At 41.2% G+C, this 18,372-nt stretch overlaps 1 protein-coding gene across 2 annotated transcripts in view; it reads left to right on the plus strand.

Annotated features, from left to right (window-relative positions):
- The first annotated feature begins 880 nt into the window (after positions 1 to 880).
- Positions 881 to 18,372, plus strand: part of LOC142184843 (metabotropic glutamate receptor 6-like) — a 29,730-nt gene continuing 12,238 nt past the window's right edge. Inside the window, exons 1-7 of one of the 2 annotated variants that reach the window (XM_075259948.1) lie at positions 881 to 1,007; positions 7,100 to 7,671; positions 14,447 to 14,663; positions 14,753 to 14,888; positions 15,180 to 15,334; positions 15,428 to 15,568; positions 17,659 to 17,859. In XM_075259948.1, coding sequence (XP_075116049.1) covers positions 7,189 to 7,671; positions 14,447 to 14,663; positions 14,753 to 14,888; positions 15,180 to 15,334; positions 15,428 to 15,568; positions 17,659 to 17,859 — 1,333 coding nt within the window. In that variant the 5' untranslated portion in view covers positions 881 to 1,007; positions 7,100 to 7,188. Of the gene's footprint in view, positions 1,008 to 2,422; positions 2,498 to 7,099; positions 7,672 to 14,446; positions 14,664 to 14,752; positions 14,889 to 15,179; positions 15,335 to 15,427; positions 15,569 to 17,658; positions 17,860 to 18,372 lie in introns of those variants that run through there. The other variant, XM_075259949.1, reaches the window with a different exon arrangement.

Consider the following 18,372-nt stretch of genomic DNA (forward strand, 5'->3'; position numbering starts at 1 on the left):
CCAGCACTCACTAGCATTTCCAAACTCACCACGAAAACTGTACCTACTAATGTTCCTATACTCAGCATTGTATCTGTACCCACACCAGGCCATGTACCTACAACTACTGTACAAATGTTCCTCCACTGGTGTACATGCATCAACTAGTACTGTACTCACATCAACCAACATGCCCACCTTCATTAATATCCCACACTCAGCACTGTACTGGCACTCACTGATATACTTTGTACCAGTGGCATAACTAAAGCATTTGGTCCCGGGCCCCCTTCCTCATCTCTACAGTGAATTATTGATAGTGATGGTTATGGGCGCTAAGCAGTTTTATGAACCTTAGTGTGGTTAGAGGTAATCTGTGGGTCTCCTTGTTTTATGGGCCACATGGAAGCTGCAATCTCAATACTGATGGCAGTGCTTATGGGCCCCCTAAAGCTCCTGGGCCCTGGTGCAACTGCACCCCCTCAAGTTACACCCCTGCTTTGCACCGTACCCCCACTTAGCACTGTTATTTCCCGTCTCCTGAACACAGTACATGTTCCTGACCTATATTATGTGTTCGTCTTTACAGCAATGTCTCTTCACATCTATTGGCAATATGTGTACTAAGCATGCACCTAGCCTGTTTTATGTTACTGTCCACTGTTCCTGTACAGACCCTGCCCTGGGGTCTGCTTTCTAAGTAATTATGTAGTTTCTTATTCTGGCTCTTTGCAGGCTCATTTATTCCACACAATAAGAAGCCACTCAGAGCGGGAGTTTACAAGGCCAGGGCCGGCGGCTGCTTACAGCCTATTAATTCTGGCCCATCGTCGTTGCTATTATTACTGCCTCAGTGCCTCCTATAAGAATCTATGAAAAGTCAGTCCTTCCCCTTGCTTCAGACACCTCTAGAATTTTTCTTACGAAGTCACTTTTTCTTATTTCAGACCTCTCAAGGCATAGGAGTGAAGGCCAGCCGTGTGTGCTAAATGTGACGAATTAGACCAAGCGTCCATCAGTATTATAAGGTATTTCACTATTATATGAGATAGAGTATCACTTGTGTATCAGCCAGCCTGTATCTCTAGCTGTATAAGGAAGCAATGTTAATGCTAATTTCGCCTACTCCTACCTTCTGTCCATGTACTGCCTATATCTTACTTTTTAGTGGTTATTTTCTCCCTGTCTCGCCACTATTCCACACCTCTCCTTGCGCTCTTCTCTTTCTCTTGACTATACCTCACCTATATTAGCACCTTGCCCCATTTCCATGCAGTCAGCCATATATGTCGTAATATTTCCCCATTATCTAGTCACTAATCCTCACCTAGCCATCCATTCTCATTCCTATAGCTCACCCTTTCTAGTGATTCTTCTATTTATTGTACTTCACTAGTTTTCCCGTTTTTCTTCTCTATACTTCAAATGTGCTAGAATTCACCTCTTTATAATTTCTGTATTTCACTTGTTCCTATCCCTCCCCTTACTAATTCCTATACCTGCTACAAGAACTGCTCACTGAGCCCCCTTCCTGTTTATTATTCTTCATCTTCATAGTGCTTCCTCTTCTTTTTCGAGTATTATACCTCTCCTCCCTTAGTTCCCTACTCTACGCCTCTGCCCCCATTATATCCCCTATACATTACTTGTCTTGGTGCCCCCATTCTAGTCCTGGTACCTCGATGTATGCTGTCTCCTTGTTGTTGTGTTTCCCTTGTTCCACTCTCTGTCCTAGTGATCCCTTATTTCTGTTACTCTGCCCTAAACGCCCCACCTCTATTCACTATGTGTCACCATTCTCTGTGCACCAAATCTTATCCTCATGATTTCTCAGATCAATGTTAACCCTCTGATTCTTCCACATACAAGATTTTTTTCTACCTCACCTGTTTGCCCTCTCCCCCTGCACCTAATAATTTAGTAAAGATTGGCCTGTCCTATAACTGGAAACATGTCCACCTGTGTTTCACCATCATTTCCTCCTGTTGAGCACTGTAACGTCCCCCCCCTCCTTTGCTATCATCAGTGTCGGTGCTCCGGGCTGGAATATAATGGAAGAACAGCAGCTTTTGCCCATGATAAATCTGTGCAGCTTTTAAAGGATTTAGTGGCACTCAAATCGTTATGTGACCTCAGATGGAAGAGGGGGGAGAGTGTGCACTCACATCCACTGCCCAGAGTGTCAGTGCCACTCCGATGAATGAGAGACACCGTGAGAGGGACATAACACAAGGATGAGACAGGCAAAGAGAGGGGCACAGGAATGAGACGGACAAAAAGAGGGGCACAAAACTGAGACAGGCAAAAAGAAAGCAGACATCTAAAATAAATACAGGGAAAGTCTCATAGACTTAGATTGTAATCATAGACATTTCAGCTGTGGCAGATAAAAAGCGGGTACATTAACCCATGCAAGGAAGGGGCCTAATTTTAGGTGGGGTATTTATTTTTATTAATCATTTGCCAGACTGAGAAATCACATACTTACCATCTTTCCGTAAACTTTCCAACATCTCCTGTAAGTAACTTAGATACATATTGTGTGTGTTTTATTGTTCCCATGTATGTATGTATATATATATATATATATATATATATATATATATATATATATATATATAATGTTATGTTGTATGATACTCCATTGAATTGATAATATATGTAAAGTGTTACATACTTCCAATTACTACAGTTGTATTACATTATTTGAATGTATTTAGCGTAATTTGTGCTCACGTTAGCAGTTGTGTTATAGTGTGTGTATATATATATATATATATATATATATATATATATATATATAGAGAGAGAGCGAGAGAGAGAGAGAGAGAAAATGAATGAGAGTGCTCACTGTATACATGTGATATACAGCAATTATAATTTATCTTAAAGGGCATTTACAGTTACAATAAATAAAGTTTATTGGTTGCATTTTTAGACTTTTTTGATTTTTTTTTATGATGCAGTTTTCTAATAAACTTTCTGTATCAATTATTTAATGAATGACTATAGGCATGGATCTTTGAAAGTATACTGGAAAACTGTGTTACTTTTTTCATATAATACAATATATAAGCTTTATGTACAGAAAACATAATACCCATTTTAAGTGGGAGCTTTAAGGGGTTTCCTGGGATTTACATATTGATTAACTATCCTTAGGACAGTTGGGGTCTGACACCAAGGACTCCCGCTGATCAGCTGTTTGAAGGGGATGTGGGATCAATTTCATCTGTCAATATGGTATAGCAGCAGCTGAGTCCCATTCAAGTGAATGGGGCTGAGCTGCAATACCAAGCACAGTCCCTATGATATATACGGTGCTTGATTAGTATTCAATGAAGAGGATTTAACGTTTACCCTAACTCTGCAGCCTCCTCAACCAGCTGATCATGGGGCTCCTGGGTTTTGTAACCTCACTGACAACATGTTGGTCACCTACTGTATCTTAAGGCTAGGTCATCAATATGTATTTGCCATACAATCCTTTAAGCTTGACACCTTTAGTCTCCATTCACACAAATGCTTGATCAGTGTGCTAGTCATGTTTTTCACAGCTAGCACATTAACTCATTGTTTTCTGTTGCCCCATATACCTGCTATGTAATTTCAAGGGGCCGAGAGCCTGGAGCAAAACTCAGGACAGATTCTGTACCTGTCTGTTTGGCAGCCCGGGCTCTCTGGCGTAAATTAATAAGTTCCTTGAGGCCTGGGTAGCACATAGATATTGTCCATATGACATCCATGACATTTTACCAAAGGGGATTTATGTAGCCTTAATTTGTCATCCAGTACCCCCACCGATCAGCTGGTTGAAGTGGCCATAGTGTCCGGGTGAGCACTGCTGCCTTTTAACTAAATACCTAACAAATTAGTTTTATTTGCAGATGTGTTTTCAGAAATTTTGGAAATTCTCATTTTCTGGTAAATCCAATGTTTTGGTAACATACTCCGCTGTGCTCGGGCCTTTAGCTCCTTATTATAGGCGAAATGAGATATTTCCATTATGAATCCAATCTGGTGATAACATTTGGTAGCCATGTTGTTTACTCTGATGTAGCCCTGTTTCCAGATATTTTCACCTGGTGCCATATTTCGGTAGTTTCTATATTGTTGTAGTTTTGTTGATTTTCTATGTTGTAGTTTTTGCAGGTGAAGCACATCTACTTTACACTTTTTAAGTGATATTTGGGAGTTTTAAATTCAGCCAAATTACACCCTTACTACGTGTCTCAGTTGAAAGGGTTTCCAGGTTGAAAAATACATATGACTTATCTGAAGATATCAGTTGAGCGATATTAAGTATAAGAGGCTGATTCCTGACCAAATTCCTGACCAAAAAAACTCAGTGTGAAGTCAGCCTTATGTCTTTTACAGCCATAAGAGTATACGCTCACTGATTCTGTCGTTCGTATCACATTGAAAGCAATTGGGAAAAAAAGCAGCCCATTAATTTCTATGGGGAGCGCACGTATGCCGGCTCCCATAGAAAGCAATGGGATCTGTTTTAACGCCGCTGATTCGGAACGAGTTACACGTTCAGAATCAGTAAGCGTATACTCGGTGTGAATGCACCCTAAGGCTGATTTCAGATGGAGTTATTTGGTCTGGAATTTGAGACTGAGGCCTCAGATTCCGGACCAAAAAAACGGTAGCCTTGACTGGATGGCGGCACTCCGCTCTGGATTAGCTCCAAATGAATGGGCCTAGTCGGTAGGGAGCTTAAACAAACCGCTCGCGGAAAAAAGAAGACTGACTCCCATGGATTTCAATGGGAGCCATTTTTGGGTCAGGATTTTGACACGGATTCCGCCTCAAAATCCTGACCAAAAAACTAAGTGTGAACTCAGCCTTCCTCTTGTTATGTTCCTCTACATGTCATCTCAATGCACTATATCTGCTCTAGAGTCCTTTATACTCATCTGGACAGTGTAGTAATATGTAAGTTAATATGTGGGGTAGTTATATATGATTGCCTAGTGTACATGATAATACATTCAGTCTCTGATGTTGATAAAGATAATTTTTTAAAGTATTTTTCACACTTGCTATTCTTTATAATTCATTTCACTTTTTCTCATCATTTTGGAAGTAACCTATCAACAGGCTGTCAGGCACCACAGGCTTTACTTATAGCTGTGTGTTGCATATGCTACATGTCATTTTAAAGACTGAACATGAACCCAACTGTTGCTACTTAGAATTGGAGACAGCTGAGGTAGCTCCTTTAGCTTCTTGGGCTCATTTCCCACTATGTTTTTGCAGCTTGCATTCAGCTAACATTGACATTAGGGTATTTTCACACGTCAAAAAGTGAGCAGGAATTTGAGGTGAATTCCTCCCTACTTTCTGCCCCTCTGACTTTCTTTTGCATCTTTCACTTGCTGATTAGTGACAAATGAATGAATGAATGAATCGGAGGAGTATCTCGGGCTCTGCGGCTGAATGACCTACGGAATCCACCACAACATTGAGCAGGAACTAGAGATGAGTGAGTAGTATTCGATTGAATAGTAGTATTTGATCAAATACCTCCCCTGCATAGTTATTGGGGTACTCGGTTGAATACCACGCCGTAAACGTGGGAAATATTCGATTCCCCTCCCACCTTCCCTGTCACCTTTTTTACACCATTAACTATGCAGGGGGAGGTATTCGATCAAATACTACTCGCTCATCTCTAAGCAGGACCCTTATTTTTTCAGCATCCTGCTTAGTCTCTGTCTCCCATCAAACACAATGGGAGGCCAATTCAGGACACAATCTAGTGCTGATTTTAAGGCAGACTCTTACCAAAAAGTAAAACAGTACCTCAATATGATGCAAAAATATGATGTGAACAGTACCTAATTTATGACCTATATACTATAATGGAAAGTGTCCAAGTAGGTGTGTCAACCTGGGCACTGAATGTAATCAGTGAACCTTGTTCTAGATTGATCATCGACAGCACCACATCTGTCCACAGGTAGTGTGTAGTATTGCAGCCCAGGTCCATTCATTTTAATGGTTTAGTGCTGCAATACCGGACACACAGCACATGGGCAGGTATGGCTTGTTTTTGTAGAGAAGCAGCCATGTTTTTCTAATCCTAGCAACCCTTTTAACTATGCACAATATTCCTTTATGGGGCAACCCCTTTAATGGGATATTGCTAGGGATATACTGAAGAGTCTGAGCCTTTTGATCACCAACAGTTTTTCCAACATGCTGCCACTCTCAGGTACATTACTCTTGTCGGTGGAGGTCTGACCACTCTTAATCCACCATTCCTGGGCTTGCTCATGTGTGGTCACTCCCATTATACTCTACAGGGTACTGGACATCTTATTCTAGTGATAATTCTTACCTCTTAGACCTCACTGGCCAGATATGTTAAATTTTAGAAATCTGAATTTTAAAGAAATTTCAGAGTTAAGTGACAAATTCAGCTCTGCTAGATGTGTTTTGTGCTGTTGTGCTGTTTTGTGTGTGGGACGCCAGACATGAACATTACAACACTGCAATGACATTGTAAATATTTACAGAACTGTATATGTCCTCTATCACATTGGTGTACCTATCAGAGGCTATATATGTCCTGTGTCACATTGGTGGACTCAGCAGGGGCTATATATGTCCTTTATGGCACTGGCTGGGTGATCTTGCAGTGTGTATATGCAGTTTTCATTGGTGTATGTTGTGCTGGATGCATCCTGTTCTCTAGGAGATGTACATTTTTGTTACTAGATTTCAGATGAGCGCTGTGTAGAAAGCTGTGCAGTCTGTGGGTTCTCTTAGTTATAAATAGGATTTAAAGAATAGATGCGGAGATTGCCTGGGGCACACTGTCACTGGCAGGACTCTGAACTGACTGTACGGCTCTCTTACCCCCTCTTTCTGTATCCTGTGAAGGTTCAGATACATTCATTTTCAGATTTTTTGCTCTCTTTCTTTCTCTTTTTCCTATATCTGTGCATTCCCTTTGTCCAGTTCTCACTTGACCATTAGGAATGAATGATGACCCCATCAGTCATCATTATGTCTCCCTATTGAGTCTAGTACATCATTTAGCCTAAAAACCATTGCTTTGCAAATACATGGACTATTTTTCATTGCCTTCTCTCTTTGTTTTTCACAGACAGCTCCCAATCATACGTTTTTGGATATAGCCTGAATGACAGAGACAACAGGATATTCAGTCCTCCTAGGAGGGGATCTCAGAAAGATATGGGACCGCCACCATCACCCAGAGCACTTTTCTTTTTCCTCCTCTTACATAGGGGAGTTGAGGCCCAGCAGAATACTCAGCCTCACTCAATTAAGATAGACGGGGACATAACTTTGGGAGGTCTGTTTCCAGTCCATGCAAAAGGACCTGCCGGAGTCCCATGTGGAGAAGTAAAGAAGGAAGCTGGAGTTCATCGAATGGAAGCCATGTTATATGCACTGGATCAAATTAATGGGGATCCAGAACTCCTTCCTAACTTGACACTTGGGGCACGAATTTTAGACACATGTTCTCGGGACACTTATGCTCTGGAGCAGTCACTTACATTTGTTCAAGCTTTGATCCAAAAGGACACCTCTGATATTCGCTGTTCCAATGGAGAACCTGCCATTCTGAGTCGCCCGGAGAGGGTTGTTGGAGTTATCGGAGCTTCTGCCAGTTCAGTCTCCATCATGGTGGCCAATGTGCTGAGACTGTTTGCTGTAAGAAAAGCTTTAGCATTCTTTTTTTAAATATCCCTTGCAGCAGCTTTAAGGGCGAATAAGTGTGTGTACATCATGTTAGAGCCTTCCATCAGATGTATACATCATGCAGTACGGATAGCTTTGCAATGTATCATTGTATAGGCATATAGTGGCAAATGTCATCACTAGACTCTGGAGCTGAAAAAAGTATAGTGAGTGGTATACATAATATTTTGGGATGTCTTGGAATTATGAAAGCATAGCAGACGAAGTCTTTTATACAGTTTACCAGTCCACCAGCAGCAGTAAGGACACTCTTTTGTCCTCCATCAGATGAATAGAGTCCTATGGATATGTGTGCCATATACATGGGAAACTTTACCAACATATACGACAAAGGCTGGACTTGTATATCTTTACCACAAGCTTTAGAAAGTCATTGAATACTTAACTATACAGCACTGAATTATTACAGGATCTTTCTTGGTGACCTTTTTTTATGCCCTGAAGGGCTTCTTCCACCATACTAAGTGATGGCATGTATTGCCTTTCTCTGTACAGCACATGACAAGGAGTGGTACAGGGTAATCCAAGTAGTCACACTTTGGGTTGTTAGACGGCAATGCATATCCTGGTGATATGTCGGCATTTAGATTGTTAGGAAAATCAGTTTTAAGGGCCATTTATTTATTTACAAATGGCTAACAATGGTGTAGTATAACAATTGGAATACAACTCACCATACTAATCCCTGATACTCCTTTGCATCGCCTCTCTGGTATCTTGTTGGTCTCTGTTTACCCAGCTCCAGCCATGGTCCATCCACACAAGACATGACTCAGTGGTATTGACAGGGATCCACTACAGCCAGTCATTGACTGCTCCAGTCACGTGTCAGTACGCCATGTTATCAATAGGACTTGGTATATAAAGAACAAAAAACTGGAGTGGCAGGGGATTGGTAAGGTAGGAATAGTAATAATACATTTTACTCATATAGTGTCAGTATATTCTGCAGCTCTTTACAAATCAGAGGGGACATGAACAGACAATATTAGACATATCAAACAACAAGAGTGAGGGCCCTGCTCACAAGAGCTTACAATCTATGAGGAGATAGGGAGACACAAGCGGTCGGAGGGCTTGTTTGGTACAGTGGTTCAGCCATCTTTTAATAAATAAGCTGATTGCTGTTTGTCAAATGGAAATTAGGCATGGACAGTCCCTTTAATGACTGTATAACACACTTTGTATTTCAAGGTCTCTGCTTGTTCTTGGTGAATGTTTGTTTCGCTCTAGGGCAATGATGGCGAACCTATGGCACGCATGTCAGAGGTGGCACTCAGAGCCCTCTCTGTGGGCACCCATCTGTGGAACACTTTGTACTGCGTGGAGGCCACTTTGCAGCAGTTTATACTGTGTGGAGCAAATTGTACTATGTATGAGCCACTGTGGAGCAGTTTGTACTGTGTGGGGGGCCACTGTGGAGCATACTGTACTGTGTGGTGGCTGCTGTGCTGCAGATTGTTCTGTGTGAGAGCCACTGTGGTGTAGATTGCACTCTGTGGGGCCAATGTGGGTCAGATTGTACTATGTGGGGCCAGTGTGGGTCAGATTGTACTGTGTGGGGCCAGTGTGGGTCAGATTGTACTGTGTGGGGCCAGTGTGGGTCAGATTGTACTGTGTGAGGTCCCTTCACTATTTATATCACACAGTATCTGTTTTATAGCAGACAAGTTATATTATTACAGACCATCCGTAATTGTCCACAATTATGGATCCGCACAATTCTAAGGTCAAATTGCCGCGTTGACACTTTGTGGTAAATTAGTGGGTTTTGGGTTGCAGTTTGGGCACTCAGTCTCTAAAAGGTTCACCATCACTGCCCTAGGGCATACAATCTGTAAAGACATAGTCTGTGCCACTTAACTTGAGAGGGACAATTGCATCCATCTGCAACACTCCTCTGTGAGCCAGCCTATGCTCCAAACTGGAAGGATTCATTATGTACATCTATGTGCTCTTTTGTTTGCAGCCTACAATGGATTGTCTAGACTGGATTCAGTTGTATTCACCTTTCAGCTATTACAAGTAGTATGTCTGTGCTAGCTCACAGCACAAACAGAGCTGAAACATAAAAGTATATGAATTTATAGAACCTTTCACTATATGCTAGTTATAGGAGCTATCCCACAAAACAAGCAAAACTTAAAGGGGTTATTTTACAAAAACCCTATCATAAAATCGGTATCCTAATTTCCCATAGCATAGGAGTTTTAAGAGAGTGATGGGCACAAATGCATTCTGTTGCATTATTCAGTGTGTTTGGTACTGAAGGAGATGGCCAAGTGCTTCTCTGAGCGATCTCTAACATTTCCGTAGACTTTAAAGGAAGTGGCAGGGCACATGTGTTACCCCTGAACCATTCAAACATCTCCATAAAGGGGTCTGGGATCCCCATCTATGAGATTGTGAGGCACCTAATGGTGAGGTCCTCAATGATTGTATATTTATCGCCTATCCCTGGATAATACTACATACTGAAATGTCAGCTCCTCTACTATTCATGAAAAGTATTTTTGTCTTCCATATTTTGTTAGCTGGCTATGCTATTTCTAGAACTCTTCTGCACTATGTTGTGATAAAGACCTAAGGAAAGAAAGCAAACCAACACTTTTTTCTATGTTGATTTTGCAACTTGGCCTTATTGATTTTTATAGCTCATATTTTCCTCCTTCCATCGAGAGCACAGCTGCTCTTATGCAAGTAAATGTTTTCTGTACAGAATATGTGATATTTTGCCATAAAGAGGCAACAACACCTTAAAGGTTTATATATATTTCTTATGTGGTATTTCCCTGCTATATGCCTTTCCTTGATTTTACCATACCATAGGATACATGCCTTTATAGTATCCCCTAAAACTATCTCCTTTCATATGTGCATAATGAATATCAATGCCCCTCTAATAGGATTCTTACTTTCTTAAAGGGCTTCTAATCCTTTAGCAAATAGCACTTAGAAGTAATCCCTGCTATTTCTTGCCTAGATACGCTTCATGGTGCTCTATTAAAACCTTATATAATTTATATCTTACCATATGTCCATTAGAATAGAAGCTGTAAGAGGAGGAGCACATTACATTGGCAGAATGCATGTAATGGTTATGTATGTCCTAATGGCAGTGTAGGAGCGTATTCACTTTGTGTAAACTAATGGAGTGTGGAAAGAGATTGCTGCCAACTTATTTTAGGGGGTAACATAAGTAACCTATAAAGATATGGAGAGAGTGATGTCAGAACATTTAGTTCTATAACCTCAAATGGCAGTTTAGTTTTCCAGGGTTTCAGCCTACATTCACACCACCGTGAGAAATCTGCAAACACGGGTAAAAATGGTACACAGAAATCCATCTCAGTTTTTTTCCTGCAGCGTTTTTCACAGAAAGTCCACAGGGTTTTCCTCTGTAGACTTTCTGCCTCTGTTATACCAATAGAGAAACCTCCAGTGTTTCCGTAGGTATAATTCACATGCTGCAATTTTTTCTGCAATGTAGGGATGGGATTAACTAGAATCCCATCCACTTTGCAGGTACTATAAAATTCAGCGTTTTTGCAGCCTGGGGCCCTTGACCTTATAAAGCAGTGGTTCTTAGAGATCTGCCCCATTTTCTTTGAATTAATTTTAATTAGTTTTTACATTAAGGGCTCAGGCACACTGCAAGGCTGTGACAATCTCTCTGTAAAGCGCTGAGAAATATGATGCTGCTAAAGAGGTAAGCAAAATAAATAAATGAAATTGAAACAACCATAACTATGTTATGAAATTAAATTATGATCAATTTATTATATTAATATTGGAATTACCTCTCGTGTAATAGTAGTGGTAAGGGCGATGATAAAACATAAATTCCTTCCCTACAATCAACTGAATACAAGTGCTTGTTATTTCAGATTGTGCACTGTGCAGGGATTACTAACATAATGTGTTGACTACAGTATGGCGGTATTTTAGAAGGTCACTCTTTTGTAATCAGACATTTAGAGCATGATAAACAACTCGTGTGGATTTGCTTGTACTGTCTTTTAAAATAAATCTTTGGCACTAAAAATGTTTACTAATGATCAACTGAAAAGCAAGATGACAATGAGGAATATCTTTGAGTATCGATGCTTGCAGAGGAAGATGGATACAGCACTAACTAGGCCAGCACATAGACAAAGAAGCCTATTTTTGCCTACGTCATTGACATGGACAAGTACAACGTTCTCTGTGCTTGCATCAGCTGCAGAGATTCACAAGGAGGTAGTACTACTAGGGCCTCCAGAAATTACCGGGAGACTGTCCCTGTACCTTCAACACTGACAGAGAGGCAGAAATCTGCCAACATAATTACAGGCAATAAACAAAAATGCAGTACTATGTGTGCCTATGCCATTTACAGAGGCAAAAATGCAGTTCTACGTGTGCCTACACTGTTTACAGAGAGAAGGAAGTATTACTATGTGTGCCTGTGCCATTTACAGAGACCAGAAAGCAGTACTATGTGTGCCTACGCCATTTACAGAGCCAAGAAAGGAGTACCGTACTATCTGTGCCTATATCATTTACAGAGACAAGAATGCAGTGCTATGTTTGTCTAAATCATTTACAGAGATAAAAATGCAGTATTATCTGTGCCGACATCATTTATAGGGACAAGAATGCAGTACTATGTGTGCCTGTGTCATTTATAGAGACAAGAATGCAGTACTATCTGTCATTTACCAAGACCTGGTGCTGTCTACAACTGCACCATGTACAAGAAGAAAGAGGGAGCTAACAATCGGTGTTCCTACACTGTTCTACAGTACAGGCAGAAGGATATGCTACACTTCTTCCTCTAGCCTATTGGTGCACCATTGTTCATTTTGTTCATAATACAAAACAATGAATAGTCTAAAACCCAATTTTTTTTTGATAATTACTTTCCCTAATAAAATATTTCTGTATTGTGTTGACCTATCCCTTCAAAAACTAGATTAAAGCTGAGGCCCCACAAAGCGGAAACGTAACCTTTTTTTGTTGCATATTTTCTGCAGGCTTTTTGAGCTAAAGTCAGGAGTGGATTGAGGAGAAGGTAGAAGTATAAGAACTTCCTATATATTTCTCATTCCTCTTTTAGCCACTCCTAGGTTTGGCTCAAAAAAACCGCAGCAAAATCTGCAACAAAAGAGGATGTGTGTCCGCAATGTGGGGCCTCAGCCTAACAGTGTATCCCATGAAAGTTGGCAGGATTTACAAATAAGCCTCTGATATCTATATTCTTGTTATCTACTTTCCTACTGTATACTATATGGCTGCTCTCTATAGAAGGATTCAGTACCGTTATGCCATTACTATCTGGCTGAGGACCTTTTTGTGTCAGGCATGAGATTATCCATGTGTGTCAGGATAGAGACCTTGCAATGATTTAGGCTAGACGTGCTCATGGTAATCAAATTAAATGTGTAAGGCTTCCTGGGCTTCACTGGCAGTAGGCAAGGTTAGAGATTATGTGGGTAGTTCATGACACCCACCCTCCATGTGCTAAACTGGGGATTATGTTTGTGTGTCACAGAAGAGATACGCATACAGATGCTGAAGCCTTTTTTTGCATGAGAATTATTTCTGCTCGTAATCTATAATATGTCACTATAAACAGAGAAACAATATTTAGCTTTTTTATTATGTTCTAGGCATATTACATTTTAGAGGGGTTTGTCTCATCAAGACAGCTGGGGGATCAGCGGTCAGAAGACGACCCCTGTCCATATGCCCTGTTGGGGACTTCACCACTATAAGCAAAATCATTCATTCATTCATCCATCCATCCATCCATCTATCTATCCATCTATCTCAGTGGCCTCCACGTAATATTACATTTCTAGCCACTGACCCCCAGCTGTATGGCATGGATGTCAAAAGCAGCGCTTGCATTATGAAAAGGTTCATCTCAGCAAACTCCAAAATGCTTCTAAGCAACCTATATGCCATTTTTGTTAGGGACATAGTGAACACATCTCTTTTGGTGAAAAGTGCAGTAGTGCTTCCTAGGAAATAATCTTGCAAGCTAAGGCCCTACTTAGTGAGCCGTAGACAAAAAGTGTTGGGGAAAAAAAAAAAAAGCAGTGGAAACGCATCATGGTTTTTCCTGAGCTGCTTTTCACAGAAAGTCCACAGAGCTTTCCTCGGTGGACGTTCTCCTTCAGTTATTCCTATATGGAAAACACCAGCGTTTCCGTAGCTATAACTGACATGATGCAATTTCCAAAACCACAATGGGTTTGGAAATCACAGCATTTCCACTGCACTTATTTTTCTGCAATGTGCAGATGGGACAGCGAATCTCATCTACCCTGTAGGGACTGTGGTTTTTGCCTCAGCATTTCCGCCATGGCCAAACCGCGGCATGTCTGCCATGTGGAACTCCAGCCTTAATCGGTATACAAATAAGCACTGGCGGCATTGTCTTGTCTACCAGAGCTGACCCCCTAACACAAAGATTGCTATAACGCGTGGAGATGCATCAGATACAGCTGTGCCATTGGTGCACCAAACAGCTTAAAAATCCTTCTACATGTGACTTTGTATCTGTCATATACATGTGAATACTTGTGACTTTGTATCTGGTTTATATACTTGGCTGTATAATACAAACAGTGCCTTATACATGGGTGAAATAAATGATACAAATGTTGTGTATTGTTCGGTTAGGGATCATCCAATGTGGCAGCCTATAGTGCCTAATTTTCAGTTCTTCCATCTCTTTCAGATTCCACAAATCAGTTACGCTTCCACTGCCCCAGAGCTCAGTGACAATAACCGGTATGATTACTTCTCCCGTGTGGTGCCGCCAGACTCCTACCAGGCACAAGCTATGGTGGACATTGTTAAAGCTCTTGGATGGAACTACGTATCCACACTGGCATCTGAGGGCAACTATGGAGAGAGTGGAGTAGAAGCCTTTGTACAGATCTCTCGTGAAGCTGGTGAGTTCCCACTTACTGCAGAAAGTCATAAACACAATCCAATGTATCTTGTATCACATGAAATCACATGTATTTGCTTTGTCCTGCAGGGGGCGTTTGTATTGCTCAGTCCATTAAAATTCCGCGGGAGCCTCGTCCGGGTGAATTTGATAAAGTGATACGACGGCTGCTGGAGACACCTAACGCCCGAGGCATCATAATCTTTGCCAATGAAGATGACATTAAGTAAGTAGTTGAGCTGTTCGCTACTGGCAGGTTGATAAATGTTTATTCAGGAGTTTGTTAGTCATATATGTTTTCGGGAAAGTTGAGTAATAGCTAATATGGTCAAAATTAGAGCTCTTTGCTTTAACATAAACAAAATAGCAAAGGTATGAGGCGATGCTGGAGTGGATGAGGTAATGCTGAATTGATATCCCAATATCTAGCATTATATTAGTATTTTCTGTCTTCTCCTTGTCTTTATTCAGATATCTGATTGGCTGACATCATTCATATTATCTTTTCTTCTCATAGGCGTGTCTTAGAGGCAGCCCAACGAGCCAATCAGACAGGCCATTTTTTGTGGGTGGGTTCAGACAGCTGGGGATCCAAGACATCTCCTGTTTTGAGCCTGGAAGAAGTAGCTGAAGGTGCTGTGACTATCCTGCCAAAAAGAGCGTCTATTGATGGTAAGTACGGTAGTTAGCGCCTTTATGAAGTTACTTTCAAGATTTCTTCTCTTTATTGCTTGCTGTTGATGTTATCTTATTTTTTATTGCTAGGATTCGATCAATATTTTATGAGTCGGACACTGGAAAACAATCGGCGCAATATATGGTTTGCAGAATTTTGGGAAGATGATTTTAAATGCAAATTGACCCGATCTGCTGCTCAGACGGAAGAGGCTAGGAGAAAGTGCACAGGTATTTTACTATTTTATAGGGCTTATGACAGGTGTTTAATGGTAGCTAGTGCCCATGGAAGTTGATCTGTACCACAATGAGGGCTAATTCTGGCAAAACTAATATACATTTCCGTTATTTGACTTATAAACCACAGTAGTTGCTCTGCTTAGCCATTATAATGTGCCATGTGCTTTTGATACTAATCACCCACCCACAGGATAGATATGATTGGTGACTCTTGGACTGTCTCCACCAATCAGCTGATCTGGTTGCCTCTGACTGGTAGCAGCTGTATGGAGGGACAGGGGCCGGAAGGATCTGTGTTCCTGATCAAGAAGAGGAGCAGAGATGCAGCACCTTGTCACCCCCACTACAGGGTATGGCATCTACTTACAGTTCTGTAAGTAGATGCTTATTGTAAGGGTGCATTCACACTGAGTAAACGCTAGCTTATTTTGTAGAGTAAAATTACACTTGTAAATTTTGCTATCCCATTGACTTCAATGACATTTTACAGGCGTATTTTTACAGGCGTATTTTTTACAGGCGTATTTTTTACACTTGTAAAAAAATATCATTGAAGTCAATGGGATAGCAAAATTTACAAGTGTAATTTTACTCTACAAAATAAGGGTGCATGCACACTGAGTAACGCCGGGCGTGTATGAGAGCCGTACACGCCGGCATTACAGCAGACTGCCGAACACTTCCCATTCACTTCAATGGGAGCGCTCGTAAACGCCGCTGTTACGAGCGCTCCCATTGAAGTGAATGGGAAGTGTTCGGCAGCCCTGCTGTAACGCCGGCGTGTACGGCTCTCATACACGCCCGGCGTTACGTAGTGTGCATGCACCCTAAGCTAGCGTTTACTCAGTGTGAATGCACCCTAAAGCAGATATTTACTTGAATAGGAAAAGAACTGCTTCTGTTTCTTTCCCTCCTCATAGCTTCCAGCACCTGGATCAGCTGATCGATGCGGGGTCCGGGTGTCAAACCCCCAACTATTAGATAATGATGACCTATCCTGTGTGAAAAGCACATAGGATCCTGGATAACGCCTTTAGATGGTTACTGAAGGCTTAGTTATATAGAAGGGATAGGTTACACAGTTCAAAGAGCTTGTACAGCATTAGATAAGCATGGCTTCTTTATTTATGACACAGTGTCACACCTGGCCGAGTGTTGTGTCTAGGATTGTAGTGTAGCTCCATTAACATGAATGGGGATGAGCAGCAATACCATACAAAATCTGTGGACACTGTGCTACTGTTCTTGAAATAAAGCAATCATGTTTTTCTGATCCTGCACAATCCATTTTAGTGTTACTGTTGGGGTGACAGAGAAGTGGGATTCTCATTAACAGTCAAGGGATTGGGGGTCATTAGTGCCTAGTTAAATGAGTCTGGCAAAAGATCCCCTGGTGGGCACAGGTTCCGCAGCATTGTTTCCAATGTTGGAAATAACTTAAACAGGGCAGGTCTTTTACTGCTGGCTTTATATTCTATTGATAATATGTGTCTGCAATGATAGCACCAAAATATACTGTTCAGCTGGTAGTGCATTTGCATGTTTGGTAATTTTAGTTGGTGACATTTTAAGCTCCATCCCCTGACAAAATTAAAGACCCAATTAGCCTTTTCGGAAATGATGGCTTTGAGAATTTTGTGCATGTGAAGCACAGACAAGAGTGATAAAAAAAAGAGGCCTAATAAAAAACAGAGGCCATTCCACAAGATGGAATAACATTTTGCTATATACTTATTGTTCTCTTCTTTTTATTAAGGTTAAGAAGGGAATTTCTGAATTTCTGCATGGCCACATTCCCTTATGTTAGGTGCGAATCTCCCCCATAGTGGTCCCTACATACAGTATAATGTCCCATAGTGGTCCCTCCATACAGTATAATGTCCCATAGTGGTCCCTCCATACAGTATAATGCCCCATAGTGACCCCTCCACACGGTATAATGTGCCATAGGTCTCTCCAGAACCTCAGAGTATAATTAGCAGAGGACCAGGGGAGGTGAGTAACAACTTGTGGCTGTGGAAGTGGTGGCCATGTTTCTAACCCAGTCAACAAGTGATATAACATTTTTTTCCTATTTGCAGGAGAGGAGAGGATTGCCAGAGACTCCAATTATGAACAAGAAGGAAAAGTCCAGTTTGTTATTGACGCAGTGTATGCCATGGCTCATGCCTTACATAATATGCACATCGACCTTTGTGCTGGAAGCCTTGGGGTCTGTGATAGGATGGATCCTGTAGATGGACGGCTACTCTTACAGTACATTCGAAGAGTTAACTTTAATGGTAAGAATCAGTCTATCATTCATTGTACCTATAACTATGTTGTGAGGATGTGTGTGACCGTGAAGCTGGCAAATTGTTGCCCATGGGGGAAGAATAATCAGAGATATCCATCTAAGATACTATAGAAACAGCTCCGGAATTACAATATAATGCTCTTATGGGAAGACATTAGTCGGTGGCTAAGACTGTCTCCTTGACCTCACAGTATTGGGTTGTGTTATTAGCACCGAGCGAGCTCCTGGCAACCTCTGGTTTCCAGGCTTTATTTGTGAAGTTAAGAATGACCCAGATGGCAAATGGCTTCTTGCCCACCTTACAATGTATTTCACAGATGTTACATTAAATATGAGCCCTACTGATCGTCCAAACAACAGTTTATCTGTTCCACAAATATGAGCATTTTTCCCAAATATAAAAACTGACCTTGGATTTAAGTCCCACAGTTCATCTTGTGAAAAATTCCATTATTTGCAAAGTTTACACCCAACTTTCTCTAATTTCTTAATAATGACT

The sequence above is a fragment of the Leptodactylus fuscus genome, chromosome 11 (genome assembly GCF_031893055.1).
Source record: "Leptodactylus fuscus isolate aLepFus1 chromosome 11, aLepFus1.hap2, whole genome shotgun sequence".
Classification (NCBI taxonomy): Eukaryota; Metazoa; Chordata; class Amphibia; order Anura; family Leptodactylidae; genus Leptodactylus; species Leptodactylus fuscus.